Below are 22763 nucleotides of genomic sequence, written 5' to 3' on the forward strand. Positions count from 1 at the left end.
ATTTACTCAAGTGCTCTACTACAGTTTTGAAATACAATTGTTGAGTATTTCCATTTTTAGCAACTCAGTTTATTACCAAGTAGGTTTACAAAGAATTTGCTTTGGTCTTAAGCATAGAACAGAAATACATACATATTTTTTTTTTACAATTCTATAATATATATAGAATAGAAAAAGAATCATAAATATATGTTATATATTTGCTGGTTAAGATTTTCTACAGAAAATATTAAGCACTGCTACAGCTACATATCAAACGTTTAACATTAACATGCTTCTACCCATTAATGTAACAGCAAATAGAAGGGGCCATTCTGTATCAGTCCTTTTTCTTTTGTTTCTAATTAGATCAGAATGTATAAAAAGCTATCCTGTTCTGACACTATTTTCAGTCACCACTCACCACACTTGCAATTACAGCCCGATTTAAAATTCGAATTAGGTACTAAAAACAGTGCTGGGCTCTATGCATCCATGTGTTATATGTCAAAGGGAAAATCACAAGAGAGCATAACGGCTCTACAACGCCATCTAGTGTCATGGAAACAACTGTCACCAATAAAACTGCAACTACCAAACTGCATCGCTTCCGTACGTCGATTTTTACGTAATGGACAGCTCCCCGGATGCGGCTGTGATTGACTATACCAGGCAAAAAGAGATCGAAAGCCAAGTGGCGGTAAGTCACAAAATCCTTTAAATTTCGCTGTTACAGAAAGTTACTACGCCTCAGATATATATTAGAACAGAAAACAATTTTTAGAGAAACTTGTGGGAAGTTATCGGGCCAGGCGAAGACCTTTTGAAGAAGTAGCTTGCAAATAAACTTCCAACTTGTTTGCTAACTAGCTAGCTTGTTAGCGGCTAAATGTGCTAGTTCCTTAGCTTGATGCTAGCCACCGGGGGAACGCCTAGTATCATAGGCGAGCAGTGTAAAGTAATAAACACGTTAAATAAGCTCCTTACTGAGATAAACTCGTTTTCCCTTGTTCGAGGAGTGTAGTTAACTAAGCTATGTAAACTTTCCAAACTTTGTTTATTAGCGGACGTCTTGAATGGTAGCTATCCCATGTAACGTTAATTACGTCGATGAGCTAACGTTCGCGGTGGTTAGCTCCTCTGCTAATAGTGTACACTATGTATTCCTGTAAAACTGCTGCCTTAAAGTTACTCCCCGGTCCTTTTACCCTTTGTCATTTCATGATTAATGATCACCCCTCTTATCACTGCTATTAAAAAGCCTGTATTGGCCTCTCAAGTCATAAAGATTGTAATAAATAGTCACCCAGGTGCGCTTTTTCTGTTGTCAGGTGCTGCAGCCCCAGTGGTCGTAGGCAGGATGCAGACCATAAAGTGTGTGGTGGTGGGTGACGGGGCAGTCGGTAAAACCTGCCTGCTCATCTCTTATACCACTAATGCCTTCCCCGAAGAGTACATTCCCACCGTGTTTGACAACTACAGCGCTCAGATGAGCGTAGATGGCCGCACTGTCAGCCTCAACTTGTGGGACACAGCGGGCCAGGAGGAGTATGACCGCCTGCGCACACTCTCTTATCCCCAGACCAATGTTTTTATCATCTGCTTTTCAATTGGCAGCCCCTCTTCCCATGCCAATGTCAGGCACAAGTGGCACCCTGAGGTGTCCCACCACTGCCCTAACGTACCCATCATGCTGGTGGGCACCAAGAGGGATCTGAGGGGCGATGCCGAAACGGTGAAGAAGCTGAAGGAGCAGGGCCTGGCTCCTACCACCCAGCAGCAGGGAAACGCCCTGGCCAAGCAGATTGGGGCTGTTAAATACATGGAGTGTTCTGCTCTGCTGCAGGATGGTGTCAGGGAGGTGTTTGCTGAAGCTGTGAGGGCAGTGTTGTATCCTGTCACGAAAAAGAACCCGAAAAAGTGTGTGCTGTTGTAATAAATGGTTCCCAGATTTGGACTGTAGAGAGGGATGATGAAGATCCACAGGAGCAAAGGAAGGATGAGGAAATGAACGTCGTCACCTGTCTGCCTCCATACCACGCCTGGCAGTTTAGACTTTGTTTTCAACTCCTCTGTTATTTTTCTCTTCCTTATTCATCTCCTGGAGGGTTTCACTCCGTTGTCATCATCACCAAAGTGACTATGCCAGAATGGGGGCAACAGACCGAATCTCCTATTTTTCTTACAATTTTAACTTTTGATATTTACACTTTTCTCCAATTTTACATCTGTTCTAGATTTATAGCTTCTCTGCTTTGCCTTGTAAAATACTGATCATGGTTGTTTCAAGCCATAATAACATCCAAACCAACCAACCAAGCTACCCTGTTTGACTGGAGAGAAGAGATCTGCCTTTTGTTTTAGGTGGAGAAATAATGACTACCTCATACTCTCACCTAGGTTGCATCTCACGAGTCTCAAGCAAAGTTACCAACAAAATGCTTGCTTATTTAGATGTAATGAGTAGAGGGTGAACACGTTTGAATTTCAAGCAGCTTGAGTCCAGAAATAGTGTGATGACTCCTGGACAATTGCCAGTACCCCTTGACCAATATGCACAGATTAGAGGTTAAATTCTGGAGCTGCAGTTCCCACTTGTGCTCAGTCTGGCATGTTAGAGCTGTTTTGGCAGGCTGCCCTTCCACCCTCTTGCACTGCTCTCTCACTGCCATGCATGGAAGAGTCAGTAGGCCTTTGAATATAAGCTGTACCCATTGAAAGCAGCCAACCATTTGCCCTCTTCAGTAATAGAGGAGCAGGTGTCATAAGGCCTCTGCCAAATTAACCCACATTGGTACAGGATTTTTCAACCTGGCATATCAGGGAGTCAGGTTGTAGTACAGCTTCTCTGTCTCCATCCCAACTCTTGAGCCTCACACGGAGTGCCATTAAAACATGCCTAAGAATTCCTTTTTGACCGAGTGGGTCAAAGAGACTGTATTTTGTCTAATTATGTTGAATTTACTCTGTAAATGATTTTTTTTCTCAAGTGTTTTTAACCCACGAGTGCGGTTATGGCCAAAGTTGAATATATTTTTTGTAATAGCTTATGTTTATTTGATCAGTATGATGTTTGTGTGTAGTTAATACTCATATTTGATAAACCACATCTCCATAATGCTCCCTTTGTCATTTACATTATAGCCTTACATTTAAGGTCAACAGACTTATGACCACTTCCTAATTAATTCAGTACAGCATATAATAACTGAATATGTTTTAACTGGCTTAGCTAGGCTTTATACACCAGCCTTTTTCACTATATTGTTTTGGTTGGTCAATAATGATTTCATCTGGGAAGAAGCAACGCATTGTAGCTGCCTTGTTGATTTCTCTACCATTTACCAGCAGTTTATCCACAATACTTATGGAGACTTTTATTTGGTCAGGTGCCTTATCCAAACCAAAGACCATAGTCTTGCTCCTTTTCAACCCAAAGCTTAAAGCTCCATGGTGACGCAAGTGCCACACAACCTTTCAAATCCAGGTTGAACCACCTCTGGGTTTCATTTTTGTAATTTTAAAAAGCCTTCTGCCAGTAAACACATTCTTCCTGCAGCCCTCTTTGTAAGACACAGGTGCTAAACTGACATCTTGCTCTGCAAGTCTATGCATTTGTGAAACAGCTGGAGGCCCACAGCTCTTACAGAATGTGGTTTACATCCCTGCATTGCATACCGCAAGTGAGGGCAAGGCACAAGCACAACCTGCACATTCGGTTAGCAAGAGCTGCGTTGGTGGAACGTGCCTTGCCACATCTGAAGATTTTTATACATTTTATAATCTATTTTTTTAGTAATGACTGGTTGCTCCTTTGTGCTTTCAGCTGCCAGTAATAACAGCAACCCTTGTACTGAAGTTATTTTCCTTTTCTCACTCGAGCTGGGTGAATAATAAGTAAACATTTATTGTGGCCTGTAAAGTCTAAATTAACGGAAGACGCGACACGAGCAGTAGATGTGTTTAACAACAGTGATGCGGTTTGAGATCTGCCAAAGGATGTTTGAGAATGTCCCAGATCTGTGTGTGGAGGGTTGAACGTAAGTGCACAATATGTCAACCTGTCGATTGTGGTGAGCTTGTTTCTTTGTCCTGATTTCATTCGGATGATGCTGTTGAAGTGGAACGTACACCTGTGGGCTCCCTTCTGTGAGCTGTATGCTACCGTGTGCGTGGTACTACGCTTTTACACTGGGAACTTGATTTGTAGAAATCTGTTTGTAATTGTTTTATATATAACAAAAGCATATTTGTATAAATGAACTAACAGTGAAATGATTTTTAAATTATGCCAAATAAAATGGTGGTTAAAACCAGACAACTACTTATTATTTCCCCTTATTGTTTTGTGACTTTACATAAGTGCTTCTTGTATTACACATTATTAGCACATTACTGCATAGCCCTATGGTAATAATGAAAGAGTGAAGTCATGCTGAGAGTCACATTTTCTCACAGCTGCTTGTATTTTCAGCTCAGGAAACCACACCACTTTCCTGTCACATACATTTTGTAACATACTTAATTTTCTTTTCATGTAAATGTCATTTCAATTACCATGTCCGGACACTAGATGGACACAGCCCTCTTGCTCAGCTCCATAGAATCCAGAATGAGTGCCATTCTTCATGGCCTGTTTTTTTCATTTCTATACATTTGGAGTTAATGGTCTATACCCATCCAGTTTTCAGGGCCATCATTCAGTTGAGGAGACACCCACAAGTTCAATCAGTTGCTGGAGCTTAAAAAGCTGACGTGCTCTCGCTCTGAAAAATTCCCTTGACCTTTATGGGCGGTGGCTCTTGACAATTGACAGATGTGTTGAACTCCTCCAAAGGCTCATTATAACGTCACTGCAGCAACATTTAGAGCCGTTTCCTTTGCGGTTTGTCTAAATGTTTTACAATCAAGGCGACGCTGAGTGATATTTTACAGCCTGTACAAGTTGTCACTGCTTATCAGGGCTTGATATATTGTTTCGGTGAACTCTGCCAAGTATGAATTGCAGATGCTTTCAGGAGCCACAACTGAGAAGTGTGATGGTTAAGTGAGATAAGAAAAGACGAGTTACTGTCTGCTTTGGGCTCAACTCAGGCAGGCGGACGATGAGAGCTGGGTCGGTTGAGGTGATCCATTTGTAGGTCAGTGCACTGGACATATTTCAGTTCTCCTTCCCTTTCGCTAATTAAAGAGCCTCATTCTTTGCACAAGGATATTTGTAGGGGGCTTGATTAGATTTTTGATAATTTGGCCCAAATCAGAATTTTCCAGTTCTTCAAAACGGTCTGATTTGAGGCTGTAGTCATAGCAACAATGCCAAAAGCCCACCACAGTTAGTTTGATCACGATCAAGACTGAGTCTTTAAGCAATGAAATTAGTCAAAAAACATACTATTGAATGGCAGGTGGCATGTAACAATGGCATTTTGTTAAGAATGTGTCATTTGAATACTAAGATATAAACATTCATTTGCAGGTTTTTAATTATGATATTAAACTTTAGTTAACCTACGAAACACTAAACATGGAGGTTTATCTAAGACCAAGGACATGTCATCTAATACAGAATGTTGTTTAGCTAAACTAGGCATTATAATAAATAATTCTGCTAAATTATTACATTGAGAACCTCACCAATCCAGCCTCATTATCACTCAAAGTCTGACAAAGTTAGCTCATAATGAATAACTGTGAGCAGGATTAACAGAGAAACATCATGAAATTGTGTAAATAAAAGGAATACACATAATTAGACTCAATTCCATGAGTGTTATGCCCTTGTGCTTCCTAGGAGTCTTCCCTACACTCCAAACCTTTAACAAAATGCTGATTGTGCATTTGAGTTTCTACTCTAATTTGTATTTCTTATTTTATATTAAAAGGACCACATTGTTCAAGATAACGTCATCCAGTACTCCACATTTTCATTCATCTGTTTGTGACATCAAAACGAATGGGCGTTTTGTTTACGGTATGCTTTGTCCGATGGAAATGTAGATGTTTTTTCCTCAAGTCACAAAGCAAACCTTTCTTTTGAACGTATTAGAAGGTGAGAATTTCTCTGTGCTCCATCTTTGCCTGGTTGATAGAAATGTAAAGCTGAGGGTAAGAACACCAGCGGATATGCTTTCTGTGAGTCATCAGCATGAAGAGAGTGGGAGTGCTGGCGTCCGCCGGGACCTTGATCTCAGCTCTGTCTATCGCTATACTCAATCTCCCTTTATCTTTCCTTGCCCTCACTGTCCGTGTGATGATGTGCTGGGTGAAGCCGAAAGGCCAGGCAGCTCTCGGCACTACTCAGTCAAGTCACTGTGGAGATTCCTCTTCTTCTCCTTTTTTAAAGAAGGAAAGCAAAATACCTTAATCTAAGAGAAGGCCCGCAGCTACACCGAGACTGAGAAAGCTGCAGTTCTGCATTCAAATCAAACTGTTCCAGCAGCAGAGAGGGAACATGAGATTGTAAAACAGGGGGGGGTGAAGGCCGTTAGCTGTGTTCGCAACAAAATAGGAGTCAGAGCGTGGGAGAAAGAGAGACAGACTGCTGAGACTGTAACGGAAAGAAATAAGCATAGATAATAATTATGGAGAGAATGTCTTAGTCTTCAGAAGGAATGAAAGTTTGGGAGAGACGGCAAAATAAATGGATAGGAAAAAGGACAAATGGGACTTGAGCCTTCAGTCACAAGAACTAAGTATTAGGTTAAAATGCTCAGTTTGTAAGATTTGGGAGAATCTATTAGTAGAATTTAATTAAATTGATTGAGAATTGTTGGGTTTTCATAAGCTTAGGATGAGCCTAATATACCTGAACAAGGAGTGGGTCCTCTTCCACGGAGTCCGCAATGTTGCTATGTGCGGTTGCTAAAGTAGCTCAGAACAGACAGAGCTAACTCTGGCTCTAGATTGGGCCTTTCGAGTTTTATGTTATCTTACGGCCACCCTAGATATCTGTCATATTTATAAAACTCTGTTCAGTCGCTGCTGTAAATGGAAACAGCGACTAAACAGTATTACTTTTAAAGTTATATTTTCATAATGATGGCCTCTGACTGAGTGAGCGTTAGCATGGTTAAGCATTCTGCAGCTTGTTACCGCAACGGTGCTGCTAACTCCTAGAAACTGTCCTTACAATGGTGTAGTTTGAAAGTTTGGTCAATACACGTGTTTGTGAAACTCTTACTGGCTGTATCTGGCAGTAACCTGTTCGCTTTGCCTAAAGACTTGAAACAGCCGTTCAAATTTCTTGTTTTACTCCTCAAACTGTTTTTTATTCGGATTTCACAATCAAGACATGGCGTGTTATTGACTGAGGTTTAGAGGCACTTAAAATACTTGTTTATTTTACAGAGAAAGACTGGCTGTTTCCAAACATGCTAAGATACCAAGCTGCTTGCTGGAAGATCCATATTGAACACACAATGCCATAACACCAAGTATGAATCCTCTCATCTAAATCTCACCCAGAAATCAGATTAGCATGTTCACTAAAATGTCAATACATTTCTTTCATTGAGCAGTTTATTTTATGTTAGCATCAGTATTGCCCACAGCTCTGGGGAGGGCGCTGAAATGAAGATCTGTATGCGCTGATTAACTATAATGAGAGTGTACAGAGAGACGCTAACAGACAGAAGAACAGAGAGAAGAAAGGAACTCTGCTAAAGTACACATTTTGTTGGTTTGCAGCTTGGAGGTGGGACACTGCTGCCTGCGAATCACTGAAGTAACAGCCTTGGGAACAGAAAGTCCTCGAGTGCCCTCTTCACATTCTTGCTGCTCTAACCCCTCTTCTGAGAAAAACCAATGCAGAATGGAGCCAGGCTGATTAGATATCCCGTGTTATGAGCTATTGTTGATGCGCAATCCGTCTAAATCCACACGAGGCTGTTCACACGCTGTCATTCACTGATGTCTGTATCACCACAGTGGGGAGAGGCCAGATGGCAAGGGGTGCCAGAGCAAGTCAACTCTGACACTTTTGAGAAGCACGCTCACACCGCCGCAGGGTTGGAGTGATGAAGTGTGAAGAGAAAAAACAGGGAAGATCGTTGTGGAACAAGCCGTGGTTATCTTTAAGTGAAAGCAATCGATGATCTGAGTTTGAGTTTAGCGGTTCTTCATTAAGATTGGATAGGACATATCACTGGTCACACACAGGGAACCTTCTGCCCTTACCAATTACCAGCTATAACTTTGGTGTTATGCTCCGTCTGAGCTGTCATAACTTTTAAACAACACGTCAGCGTGAAACCAAACACTATTAAGATCATGCAAGCCTCTCGTCCTTTCGTCCTCTCTCTGTCTTTGTTTTGCTTTCCGGTGTGCGTCAGTGTCAGCTATCCCCAGGATCTGTCAGCAAGAGAGCAGAACCTTTTCACAAACTTGTCAATTCAACCGGCCAGCCAAAAGGTCGCTCAGCAATATAGGCCGCCAACACCGAGCACATCTGCAAACTCTCTGCCAGATGAGCAACCCAAATGGAAGGATGGAGCAATCAGACACGTTGCAGTCTTGATGCCTCATTGTAACAACACATATTCCAGCCTAGAGAGCGCTGGTGTTTCTGGGACTGTGGCCTCCATTTGTCACGGCAGAACATCCTGTGCTGCCGTGATTACCGCTCTCCTGCAGTGCCAGGCCTGCTTTGAACTCACCCGTCTCTTCTTTGAGGAGCAGATTTCACCGTTCTGCTCACATCGTAGATTGTGGGGTTTAACCAGGTGGAAAAAAGCTTTCATGGGAAGAAGGGAGCTATTTTTCTTCCTATCTGGGCTTGGGTTTTCCTGTGGTCACAGGCAATCTCTTTTCACTACAGATCTCTGCTCTTTGAAATAGCACTTTGGTGTCTCTCTTGTTGTAGAGGATCACACCGTTATGCCACTTTCAGGTGCTGTGTGTGTGTGTGTGTGTGTGTGTGTGTGTGTGTGTGTGTGTGTGTGTGTGTGTGTGTGTGTGTGTGTGTGTGTGTGTGTGTGTGTGTGTGTGTGTGTGTGTGTGTGTGTGTGTGTGTGTGTGTGTGTGTGTGTGTGTGTGTGTGTGTGTGTGTGTGAAATGTTTATGGATTACCTAGAGGTCAGCATCTAGACAGGGCACACGTCATTGCCATTGAGACTGTTGTCCTTGGCCCTGCTTAATACATAAACCTACTCTGCATTTCGCCAAAAAGACACAATTAAATATGATCTGCTGAGATAAAAAAATTACAAAACAATAACTGTTGACCCTTGGGGCGTAATATCTGGCGTCGGTCTCATTGTATTAAGAAACAGCAGTAAGTAACTGTGACTTTTATTAATGTCAGCTTACGCTCTAATTAGGTAGCTCGTGCGGACTAATTCACATGAAAGAAAAACACTTCTTTCCCAGGGGCAGCATCATCTCTTAAAGTCAGCTATGAGAACTTTTTAGTTCCTCCACTCCTTTATTCCGTCTCCTCTTGTCCTCATCTCTCTGTTGCTGTCTCAGATGGATACGCAGAGAAATGTGTGCTTTTACCGCTGGCTCTCTTTCTAGTGTTTGTCTCTTGTCCTGATTTTAACTTGGAAACCCAAAGGATCCAGACATGAATGGATGGGTATTTTTATCCTCCTTGGTAAAGGCTTCAAGAAGTTTCATGGATACAAAAATGAATGTGCCAAAAATGTGTACTGTACAGCTTAAAGGAATAAACATCTGCTATTCAACTGGGCAAAATCCATCTGCTATTGAAGATCCTGTGATATCAGAGTCAGAATCAGAAACGGGTTTATTACCATAGGTACCACACGTACGAGGAATTTGACTAGGTGTCGTGGTGCATATATAAAAGTAATAAAAAACACAAATGTAAAAAAAGAACACAGATAGCGAACTATATTAAGAACACTGTAATAACAAATATAGATAGCAATAAAATAAAGCAGTAATTTACATTGAAATAGAATGCAATAAATTATAGAATATACAATATGTGCAGTAACTGCAATATTGTCAACATTGTGTGCATGAATGTAATGCATAGAGTCTATATAATGAAACGGATAGTATTCAAGGTTCCTTTATTGCCATTCAACAACACAGAGTTGTACACATTGATGTCCATTCATGATACCCAAGAAAAATCGAAAAAGAATCATCCCATGCCAGTTTGTGATGTTTTTAGTCCGGATGCTTTCTAACTATCCACTTTTAAAGTGGCAAGAAATTGGCATGGGAAGATTCAGACCACACTAACATACAAACAGCTTTGACTTGTAAAAGGGCAGTACAGAACAGTGAGTGTCTCGTGTCAAACAATCAATCATATTTAACAATCACACACTGGCTTCAATCATTAGGTCCCACTCTGCCACAAGAGCATTAGCGAGGTCAGTTATTAAAGCTCTCTGAGGTCAATTTCTGTCAATTTCCACCAAACCAAACTCACAAAAACAAAACTTTCTTTTGGGCTTTGTGAACTTTGTCACATGGTGTTATAATGTTTGGACATTCACTTTGATGCACACAACCACATTGTAATTGGGAACATTATATTTAAATATTGCTTTTGTCCTTGTGTTTTATATTCTACTGATATTCATACCAAAGCATTTCAGTTTCAGTACCAATTCTGACTCATATCCTCCGTGTATTTGTTTTATTCGTAAGAAAAAAAAACATTTCATATTAATAATGTACAACATATTGAACACGTACAACAGAATCTCAAATCCATGTACATCATTTCATAAAATGAACATCTGTGGAAACAGTGACTGAAGATTCATCAACAGGAAATATCAAAGGACCCAAATTCACAGCGTTATAATGTTTGCACAAAATTGCCTGAAAGTGTGTCTTCATGTTCTTTTTGTGTTGATGTTTGTGTGTGAAGCCATGTGCAGACATTGCATGTTTGAGTGCTCTAATAGCTGGTTTGCTTTTTTAACATCTGACATACTGAGACAGCTTCTTCTGTGACCATGGAAACGGGAAATTAGCTCGTTCGCCGGCTTTGGTAATTTTCAGACTGACACTTAGACACAAGAATCCTGAAGAGCGTAACTGAGAGGGGAAGAGGGGAAAGGAGAAGGGAGGAGAAAAAAATTGAAGAGATGCTGACATTTTGGTGTACACATCACACTTTCCACCAGATACAAGTTTACCCTTGATGCTCGTCTTGGTTCAATCACAGCTCCATTCCTGATCAAGCTCTTCCACCTCTCCACTGAAGTCTAGCAGAGCTCTGGTTGGCTTGTGAGAGAGATGTCTCCTCCAGATGTTGTATCTGCAGATTAGCAGTGTGCGGTTAGGCTCTCTCGCTTGGGAAGCAAGCTGTGTGCAGTAATTGAAGCTGGCTCCCCTTGGGGCTCTGTGCTAATCGCTAATACAGTCTACCTCCTCCTCACTACTGCCACCACCGCCCAGCAGAGAGTGTTTGACCCCCGCCTGCCTTCACTGTGTGATCCAATAATGAAGGTCAGGATTACTCCATACACTGAATCACACACAGTGTTCACTAGGACAGCAAGGGGCTTAACCAAAACTAGTGCAAACACAGGACATACTGTAGACTATAATTACTGTATAGAATCATCATGCATTAAACATTTACCCAGACACAGACGTGCTGTTTGTGTGTGCATCGCTGCACACAGATGTGCATGCACACTCAAGGTCAGCCATACGTTTCCCCTCACAGCGTTTCTTCGACGCCCACCAGGGTTCTATTTTGTATTCCCCAACAGTTTTAATTTCACAGCTGAGGAGAAGCGACACCACTGTGTATTTGGCACACAGCACATTGGTAAATTAACTAGATTTGTCCTGAATAAAATATCCAGTGAGAATCCCTAAAGTCCACAGTACTGAGCTGAACCTAAGCCTCAGAAGGCAAAAGGAGGATCATTGAAGAAATCTATTAAGACTGTTTAAGTAGCTTTCATACCCTTTAAGACCCTGTGACCCCTGCTCCCAGTGATTTAAAGGCATTATCAGAGTGTATGTGCATCCTTTTTTTACATATATATTTAATCGATATTCTATTGATGTTATTGTATTTCTGAAGGCATGCAGCAAAAGTCCCCAGCTGATTGGAACAAGGTTGTTGCCATGACACTGACAGCCTCTGAACGCGCCATGGTTCTAACCTTCAATTTTTAATTAAAGATTATTTATTTATTTTATTTTCATACCGCACAAAACTGTATATTAAAAATACATAATATAGCAACAACTACTAATACTACTAATACTGTGTCAGGACATCATGTTGTCACAGTGCATAACCAATCGAGTGGCTCTGTGAGACTGTCGCAAAAATAGTGCCTACACAGTGATGTCTGAGTATAATTTGAACATATGAATTGATTGTTGTTAGGCTCACATTTGCCTATTAAAGAGATGTTACAGTCAGTAGTGGTGGACCACGGGACTTGAGTTGGGCTGGAGTTATGAAAATGATGACTTCGGACTCGACTTGCTTGGCAGACACATGATGACCTCACTTGACTTAAAAGTCACCTATTATGCAAAATGTACTTTTTGATGTCTTTTCCTCCGCACTCAAATCTCTAAAAACGGGGGTACAATGGAGCTGATCCAGATGTGCGTCCGATATGACGTAATATCGGAAATGTGGACCCACGGCACTATCAGAAAGTTGCTATCAGAAACAACTCACCTTGTGGTAAACCGGCAGAAAAATTATTTGGGCTCCATACAGTTTCAGAAATAATCCTTGATGTGGTTTGGAACATGACGGCATTTAGTCACGGGAGCATTGAGCTGAATCTGCCATGTAATTCTGAGCAGGCATTAGCTCCACCTCCTCTTTTTTTTCTTTCAAGCTCAGGACCCCGAATCAGCAGTTCTCTAATGGCGCATTTCCACTACACGGTCGGCCTCGGCCACACTCGGTACGGCTCGGTACGGCTTGGCCGCGTTGGGCCTTAACAGGGCCGACTCACTTCATGCTGCGCTTCCATTACAGTTTAGGAACTGGGGTAGTTACTATAGTAACGCAGTGTAGGCGGAGCCGTGACGTCATCTTCAATGAGAAATCCAGAAACACAACATCAGCCGTTAGCTGTTAGCACTCAGAGCTCACAGCTCCTTATATATGTTCAGAAACTCGACAAAAGTTAAACAAGTACACACCACAGACTGCCTGTGTCATGGTGAATACAGTCGCTGCCTTATTTATGTCTGTATAGGGATTGTTGTGAGTGTGGACGGTCGGGGCATATACTGCGTTAGCTTAGCCAATCTCCATCTAGAAAAACACGAATTTTAAAAGGTTTTTCGCCTGCCGTCTGTCTGCAGACTTGACAAAGCATTAATTCATGGTTTTTACTAACCGGTATCAGTATGTTGTTACTTCGGCATCATTTTGAAACGTGTATTACAATTAAATCACGGTCAAATATGTCCATCTTGTTGTAGTTCTAGCCCTCTTGCCAGCGCTCCTCTCTCTAGTTTAGCATACTCAGCCCGACTCAGCCCTGTTTGTTGGCCCCGATAGAACCACAATTTTCTAGGGCCAGAAAAGAGGGGAAAAAGTGGCCCCGCGCCGTGCCGCGCCGGAACGAGGCCTAGTGGAAGCACAACCAAAAAAGGGGACGGCACGACACGGCACGCTTAAAGCGAGCTACGCGCTGCAATGGAAATGCGCCATAACAGGGCTGAAATAGAGGGATATGAGGGGTGTCTAAAATGCATGATCTGTTTGGTATTTTGAGCAAAACACATACTGTAGACATGTTTTTTATATATTTTTATATATCTGAGATCCATAATATATGCCTAAAAATAGCATGATAGGTGCACTTTAAGCCTTGGACTGTGACTGTGATTGTCTTTTCTGCTGAGGGAACTTCCTAAACTGCATGAAATGACCTGGAAGTAAGTAAAGAGGAAATCAAATTCTGTAGTTGGATAGTGCGAACATTGTATTTTCATAAGTCTTTATGAATTCTGTTCCCCAGCTTTCCTACAATTTATCACGTCTTCTATCAAGGTCAAGGAAAAGTTAATAGGAAAATATTTGTTTTGACTTACATGGACAAATGCCAAAAAGGTGTAGCTTCCAGCGCCAGATAAAAAATACATTCTAAATTCAGTTTGACCTTTAATTTTTTAACTGACTGAGAAACGGAAAGCTGCTTGCATTGCTAAAAACAAGAAAGCTTCTTTCCTTATGTCCTACACTTAATGAAAACAGTTTTTAACAAACAGGTTTAGAACTGAAATCATGCATTATGTATTATATCGTGCCTGGTGCTAGTTCTATGAGAAGGTTTCTTTCCTTGAAGAAGCACTGACACTGAGAAGCTTGTTTTTTAAGGGGAATAATCTAGAGAAAGTATCCACACCTTCAAAAACAACCTTTCATTCCCACCTAAAATAGCCTGTAGTCCCTGATGAGGAAGTGTACGACGAGCTCCTGGCGTGTTGAGCAAAGTGTCGTTTCTTGGAGGGGAAACCTCGAAGGGGAAGCCATGATATTCAATAATGAAGAGATATTTTGCTCTTCCATTGTACTCTGTATATCAATGTACTTGTAGGCCTAAGGTGCATCTGTAGGTAATTGCTTAGTGTTTTTTTTCCATGTGTGTGTTTCAATCAACCTGAAGGGCCCATCATATCCTGATCTCCATCAGACTTCCCGTCACTGACAGAGATGACTGTAATTATACGCTCAGTGTTGCTTCTCTCCCATACCAAAATAGATTTATGATTCACCAGCCCACGCAGTGTCCACACATGCACAGACACACTCACAAACAAACATGAGAACACCTCCCTAGTAATCAACTCTGATGGAACACAATTAATTTCCAATTCCACCAGCCATTGTTTTCAGGCAGTGGATTTAAAAAGAAATGAGGAGCTCTGGGGGGAATTGACTCGTGAAAACCAATATTTAGACTGGTGACATTGTATCCTGGAGGTCAGGGATAACGAAGAGAGCTCAGGTCTGAATTGTCTTTGTGAGGGAACAACATTGACTGGGTGGAAAAATGAAGAGTATAAGAAACGGCGAAAAAATACCCTCGGTGGATTCTATAAGGATGTGAGTGATCTTTAGTATGCTGGAGGCTTCAGGTGTTGGGAGACACAGAAGATTCAAATCTTAAGCTTCCCGTCTGGCTCTCCATGACACACCAATGCATAGCCAGGTGATTTATTCTCCCTGCTGGTCTTCAATCAATAGCGAAAGTAGCAGGGGAGGGAGAAGGATCTTGGCTTCTTCCTGTTTCTAGCTTTAAATCAGACTTACTATGCAGGAGAGGAAGACAACCCCTTCATCCTTTATCTTGCTCGAAAGACAAGCCCAGTGAATGCCTCAAGGCAAACTGTGTGCTCTGTATTCCCCTGCATGTCTACCTCAGTGATAGCCAGTGTCTTTCTAGCCTACAGTGGAGTTATGTGTGTTTCAGTATATAGTATATGGCAACTGTGCTACGACGTTTAGATGGATTAGTTTGACAGTGAAGGACGGCAACATAGGAGAGGTTTTAAAGGCCCTGTTGAAGTCATGCCCATAAACCAGTTGGGTTGACCTTGATGGTCCTCTGTCAGTTGGACAGAGGTTTATTGTGTAACTTTACTGCCATGCTTCTTGAAGAAAATGAATCAAAAATGTGTGTCGTAGTTGTAACTGCATGGCTCTTGGGGATGGCAGTGTTAGTTAGTCGGTCCACAGGTTAGGTACAGACTGGTATATCTCAACAGCTATTGGATGGATGCCATTCATTTTGAAATAGCCATTCATGGTAAATTATACAGCGTCTAGTGATTCCTTGAGCTTCTGTATCCAGCACCGCCGTGAGGTTCACATGTGTGGTTTTGAGTGAAATGTAATGATAATTGTTCAGATGTTCCTGTTCAAATGTATCTAACGTGTTTCAACTACAGTCTAACACTGGCAAAACAAATGATATTTCAAATTTAGCCACACTTTCAGATTAATGCTAAGTAGCAAGTGTTAGCATGCTCACATAGCTCAAATTAAGAACATGGTTAACATTGCACATGCTTCATGTTAGCATGTACTGAAGAACAACTTCACAGAAACACTAGCATGGCTGAAGATTATTCATTTTACCCAACTTGCAAATAGATATAGACATTTTAATATTGTGTATTCTAAAGCAGATGCCTCATTTGGAATAGTAGTGGTGAAACAAAAACTCTTGCAGCTTGCAGGCAGGGTGAAAGTGTTTGTGTTTCTGTACCCAACATTTTCAGAATCAGAATCAGAATCAGAAACAGGGTTTATTGCCAGGTAGGTTCACACATACTAGGAATTTGACTTGATGTCAAGGTGCATACATAAAATATAAAACAAAAAAATTGTGTGCATTAATGTAATGCATATAGAGTCTACATTGTGGCTGAGGTAAGTGTCTGTGGGGGGGACGGGCCTTATTTAAGAGGCAGGTAGCGGAGGGGAAGAAACTGTTCAGGTGGCGAGAGGTTTTGGTCCTGATGGAGCGCAGCCTCCTGCCAGAGGGGAGGGGGGTGAACAGTTTGTGTCCAGGGTGGCAGGGGTCGGCCACTATCTTCCCTGCCCGCCTCAGGGTCCTGGAGGCGTGCAGGTCGTGGAGGAATGGCAGATTACAGCCGATCACCTTCTCTGCAGAGCGGATGACACGCTGCAGCTTTGAGAGCGTTGAGCTCCAGGTGGTTAACCCTACACCAGGTCACCAGATGGTCCATCTCCCACCTGTAGGCAGACTCGTCCCCACCAGAGATGATAATCCTATAGGCGTCCCATAAATAGTTTGTGTATAAAATAAAAAGTTTGGATAGTCTATTCAACCATCCATTCAACAAGACTGACTTAACAAGACTTTCAAAGCTAACACTTTAGCTCTCCTTTTATATATCTGTCTGCCTTAACCACTTTTGCTTTATCGTCCTCCTCCTTCTACTCCCTTTGCCAGAGAGATGGATGGCCACAGATCAGGATGGAGGCGGCTGCCTCGGACGTCCTGATGGGGAGCGTGAGTGAGCCATCACTCTTGTAAGAGGTGTTGTGACACAAACTGGGTAAGTGGGACGTAAAGACGAGGAGGGGAATGGGGGGGATCAGCCCATCCCAGGTCAGCCTGTAGCTCAAAGCGGAGTTTAACGGGATGAGTAAGAGCATAAACACCGTGGTATTAGTGAGAACAGAGACCAGAATAGCTTGTTTATGCTCTTCCTCGTAACGTCAGATTATGTGAGTGTGTATCTGTGTGTGTGGGGAGGTGGGCAACAGGCAGAGACCGCTCCCGGGCGAGCAGTTAAGGACGAAAGCGTTTGGTGTTATTGTAAAGATGTCAGAGTCTTCAGGACCTGCTGCGAGGAGAAGGCTAATGAGAGCAGTTTCAGTGTGGAGATGTTTGTTTGGGGGCACCAGGAAGTATCTAATTAATGCCATCCCCGAGGCCCTGGTGAGGCCTGACCTTCTGTTCAAAGCCCAGAGCTGCCTGCCTGCGCTGCCATGAGTGAGACTTGAATTATTGATAAGACTGAGAGGAGAAGTAGGAGAAAACTGAGAGGACGGATCAGGATGCCTCTATACTATAGCATGAGCATGTGTGTGTGTGGGTTTGCATGTATGCAAGCAAATGAGCTGACAGGAAGTTTAACAATCCATAAAGGGAGGGTTAGAGGAGAATAAACCCAAGGGTCAGCGTCTCTCTGGCCTTCAGGGAGAGCAGCATCCTAAATGACATGCTTTCTTCAGGGAGGGTTAAAGGTGGCGGATGGGGAAGGAAAGCAACAGGAGCATGATGAGTGAGGTCAAAGGGTCAGACATGGATTCTGAATGGAAGCAGGAAATGAATGAAAATGAAGTAAAAGTAAGACAATTGTGGCGAAATTTGTACAAGCATTTAGGACTGTGCCTGTGTGAAATGCTGCAGTGGGAGTCTCAGCACGAAGGAGAATGGAAGGAGGAAGTGCTGGGAATCCTAAATCAGGCTGCTGCTTTTCCCAAAAGCCCCACTGTTTTTCGTCACAGCTGGGGTTTGCTCGCAGGAAACAGATGGAGATAATAAAGCCCCGAGCTATGGTGGACGCTGCTGTCCCACTGGGCTGTCTGCAAGCAGGCATACTCCATCCCAGCCCTGACACACTTAAAGCCGCTGAGGATTGACTGGGGCACAAATGGCTGGCGGGCAAGGTGACCAACAAGACAGGGATTCAATCTGTGGGAAGCAGGCCGTGTTTAAGGCTTCAGGTTTGACAATGGCTCACAATTGGAGCCCAGTAATACATGGCCTGGGTCTTAAAAAACAGCACAGTCACAGAGAACAGGGATTGGATACGAGGCCCAGAGCAGGTTTAAAGTTGCAAACATTACAAAATCAATACACAGCTCATGATGAAGTTGATATAAAAAGGAATGCATTCACATTTATTGGCTTTTATGTGAGAGATATGAAAAAATGATTCGCCAGACTATTGCCTAGTGTATACTATCGCAAGTTACCGGTCCCTGTCATCAAATAGTCTGGTACACAACCTACTATAAAAACGGATTGCATTTTGCACTTTTGACGACACTTTGGAGTAATTGGGGATTGAATTGGGAACTTTTAGATTTTGAGTTGACATGTGCCTCATGATAGTCCATGCTGCCTAAGATTGTGTCAAACTAATCCATGTAAATCAAAAGTTAATATCCCAAGATGCCGTTAATTAATTAAACCTTACCCTAAGCACTATTTCACACATTAGAATTCATCATCTGGTCTCGAGGAGTCAGATTCAACAATCATTTGACAGTAATAAACACCGCTGCCATTGCCTGAGTTACCTTGAAATCCCACAGATTGCATGAAAACCTTTCAAAGTACAAACCTCAACACGTCTGCATACATTTGAAAGACTAATTAGCTATTGCTGATTAACTCCTGCTCTTGCTTTTATTCCCTTCTCTTTTAATCCCAACCCACCCTAATACCTATACGCTCTCTCTCGGCTAAGTCATTAACAGCAATCCTCCCGTGGGAACTGAAGCTACCTGTGTCGAACAAAAACAAATACGAGCTTGTTTCACGCATCGGCCTCCAAAGCTCCTGGGACTGGCAAAGTATGAAGTCAGGAGACGACTGTTTCCACTAATGTATTTTTAATCACTTATTTACACGTTTTATTCTCCCATCCTAAAAGGAGACGGATGCAGTCAGTCCTCGTGTCACCTTCCTATTATCTAAAAGAAATGTGGACATGTTTCAGCCAGGAAATATATTTCTATCTGTCTTTGCTCTGTTTTACATTTTATGCAGAAACTGACTAGTAGAGGAATGTTTGTTGCTGCCAAAGTGCTGCTATATGTTTCCACTGCTCTAAAAAAAAACGTGCCCCTTGGTGTCATCGGGTGTGGCTTTGGGAAAGAAAAAAGGAAGGGAAGGACAGTTGTCAGCTGTTCATTCACATGCACTATCCACTCCATAAAGACACATTAACATGGCCTGAAGGGAGAGACTCTGCCACCTCAGTGAGATCAGGAGCAATCAGATCCCATTAGTATTACAGGGAACCAACTCCCTGCACACACACACACACACACACACACACACACACACACACACACACACACACACACACACACACACACACACACACACACACACACACACACACACACACACACACACACACACACACACACACACACCACACACACACACACACACACACACACACACACACACACACACACACACACACACACACACACACACAGTGCCAGGGCTAGGACGCTGACATACCTTTAATTCAATAAACAGAGCACTTGTGTTTACATATAGAAGCTTTTACTCCTTCCAAAGCAATTATTTTCTATCCCATACAACCTCTGGCCTGATTCTGTTTGGCAAGGCCAAGGCAATTCAGACTCTATTCACATCCCCGAGTATGTAAACACTCACAAGCACAAGGCCCTGACATCCTCTTTTCAACTCACCTTCTCTCGCCATTGGGTCTTACAAGCACTAATGTTCTCTGATTCAAGATTCACCCTGTAAAAGTGAGAGAGGCGTGCTGGTAGCGCAGCAGAGAAGCTAAAAGGAATTAATGTGATGACAGAGATAACTAAGATGTCAGAGCGCGTTTTGAGCTTTTGCAGAAGCGGCAGCAAGCAGCGAGCCAGATGTGACAGTCTGCATTTTGTCTTTCCTGTCAGAGCGAGAGTGATGGCTGCTTTGATCCAACACAGGATCTGACATATTCACAGTTCCTATCTGAGCCCTCAACACATCCCCACTGGCTCTTGCAAGCCCCAAAACATCAAACTGCAGAGCGCTTGAAAACAAAGTCCCACAAAGCCACCTGTCATGGGTCGGATGTGATGTGATGTGATTACAAATTGTTCCATTAAGTCTAATCGTCTCTGGGATAGACACAGGCTGTGAGATTTCACGACTCAAGCTGCATGAGGGAATACAGTTTCTGTCCATCTGTATGGGAAATGTATTGCAGCGTGTTCTCCTCACACATTGTTTTGCTTTCACCCCACCTGCAGCAGAGTAAATGTTATCATTATAGAAAATGGGCTGGCATGCATGTTCATACGGAGGATAGCTCCGGAGCGGAAATCCACAGCTAAACAGTGAAAAGGCCCTCAGAGTCTCTGTAAACAGAGGGTAGGTGTTTCAGCCTGTGGTTATATTTGAGAGCTGCTTTCACCTTCTGTTTGTCTCCAGCTTGACGGGCAGTGTAAACTCTTGAAGCCTGAAAGTAAAACAAGAATTAGTCGACTTTTCACTGCGAGGTCTGCACGCACAGTGACATTGTGGCTTTACGACACTCTCTAATCCTCCAGCTATGATTTTGAGTTAAGAGGGGTTGAACATGGGCTCTGGGGGATTTACCTTTGGCCACTCTACTGTGTGTATCCCCATATAATAACGTGCATGTCTATGCATACATATTAACATTATTGTGAGTGACCCCTGACCCGTAGATAGCAACACACACAGAAATGTCGATTTTAAATGGTATTTGAACCTCATTATGCTACATTAATACATTAATATATTTATCCATAGTTATAAATACAATTTTCCAGCAGTATGTATTACACTCAGCTCAGCCAGTTGCAACAAAAAAGCAGATTTGATGTTTCTGCTTCAGTAATAACAAAGTAATACTATAATATTATAACTAGCACTGTATAAGGTTTACAGTTTTCATAAACCTTGGATAAAGAAACTGAGAAAACAGTCGCCATATTGTGTATTGCATAATAGCTGATCTGGTGCTTTTCATCATATTGCATGATCTTCATAAGTAGATTGAGTTTGTCAAGTTACCAACGTGGATGATAAATCCTTAAAGTGCTCAAAAATCTTCTATAACTCAACAATGCAAACTTAATCTCAAGAGCAATATCATCATATGATTGGAAGAGCAGGAAAAGCTACTAAGTGGGGATTGTATTCAGTATTTTTTATAATCAGCTGTACTAAAGTACATATGACATGATGATATTAGTACTTTGGTTAAGTGACATATCTTAAAGCTTATTACGAAGTTGCTATCTATGTTGTCATTAATTTCCAGTGTGGGTTGATGTTCCTGCGCCATTAATCTGATTAATCTGATCTGGAATCTTTTTTCCAGGAACTGATGATACGCTCTGCTCGTAAATGCACTTGATCTTAAGGACTTCATGTTCACCTCAACAGCAGCCGATTCTCCTCTTATGTCCAAACAAAATAGTTAATCCAATCCACTTTATTTATATAGCACATATTAAAAACAGAGGGTTTACCGAAGTGCTTCACAGCAAACATAACATTATAATAAAATATAATATTACAATAATAGATAAAAGGCACACATAAGAATAGATAAAAGGCACATAAAGGCTATGGACAGACAATAAAAGCATACAAATCGATAAAACATAGCTCAAACTGACTCGAAAGCCAGGGGTGGGTCTTCAGGCGGGACTTAAAAGTTTGAAGGGTGGGCGACAATTTGACATGGGGGGGCAGGTCGTTCCAGAGCCTGGGGACTACCGCTGAGAAGGCTCGGTCTCCCCTGGTCTTTTTCTTTGTTTTAGGGACTACCAGCAGCAGCTGATCAGCCAACCTCAAAGCCCTTGAGGGCGTGTACACCTGTAGGAGGTCGGAGATGCACTGAGGGGCCAGCCCATTAAGCGATTTAAAAACAAACAATAAAATCTTAAAATGAACTCTAAAATGGACAGGAAGCCAGTGGAGGGAAGCCAGAATAGGTGTGATGTGCTCATGCTTGCGTGTTCCTGTAAGCAGCCGAGCCGCAGCGTTTTGTACCAGCTGCAGGCGGGCCAGCGAAGTCTTGTTTAGGCCGGCATAAAGTGCATTACAGTAATCTAGACGCGTAGAAACAAAGGCATGAATTACACGCTCAAAGTCTAAAAAGGATAAAACCGGTTTAATTTTGGACAGGAGCCTCAAGTGATAACAACTGGACTCAACCACAGAGTTTATCTGTTTATCCAATTTAAAAGCACTGTCGATTTTGACGCCCAGATCTGTGACCATGGGTTTTGCATATGGTTGCAGGGAACCCAGGTCAATGGAAGGGACATCACCATTTGGTCCAAATACAATGACCTCCGTTTTGCTCTCATTTATATTTAAAAAGTTTAGCGCCATCCAGGCCTTTATGTCATTAAGACAGTCAACCAGTTGGGAAAATGTTTTTTTTTAGGGGTAGGTATATTTGGGAGTCGTCCGCATAAAGGTGGTAGGAAACGCCATGTTTTAAAAAAAATTGTCCAAGGGGGAGAAGGTATAAAGAAAATAAAATGGGCCCCAAAATAGAACCTTGGGGAACTC

General features: G+C 42.3%; 1 protein-coding gene across 1 annotated transcript; it reads left to right on the forward strand.

Moving 5' to 3' along the window:
- The first annotated feature begins 586 nt into the window (after window positions 1-586).
- rhogd (ras homolog gene family, member Gd) lies at window positions 587-4303 on the forward strand. Its single transcript, XM_034121135.1, has 2 exons — window positions 587-679; window positions 1311-4303. Exon 2 carries the CDS (start codon window positions 1340-1342, stop codon window positions 1913-1915), a length of 576 nt encoding a protein of 191 aa, XP_033977026.1. The 5' UTR covers window positions 587-679; window positions 1311-1339; the 3' UTR covers window positions 1916-4303.
- Window positions 4304-22763: the final 18460 nt, after the last annotated feature.

The sequence above is a fragment of the Trematomus bernacchii genome, unplaced genomic scaffold (assembly GCF_902827165.1).
Source record: "Trematomus bernacchii unplaced genomic scaffold, fTreBer1.1, whole genome shotgun sequence".
In the NCBI taxonomy this organism is placed as follows: Eukaryota; Metazoa; Chordata; class Actinopteri; order Perciformes; family Nototheniidae; genus Trematomus; species Trematomus bernacchii.

What these genes read in the sequence shown, in the direction of transcription:
- rhogd (XM_034121135.1), top strand. Translation starts at nt 1,340, where the DNA reads ATGCAGACCATAAAGTGTGTGGTGGTGGGTGACGGGGCAGTCGGTAAA.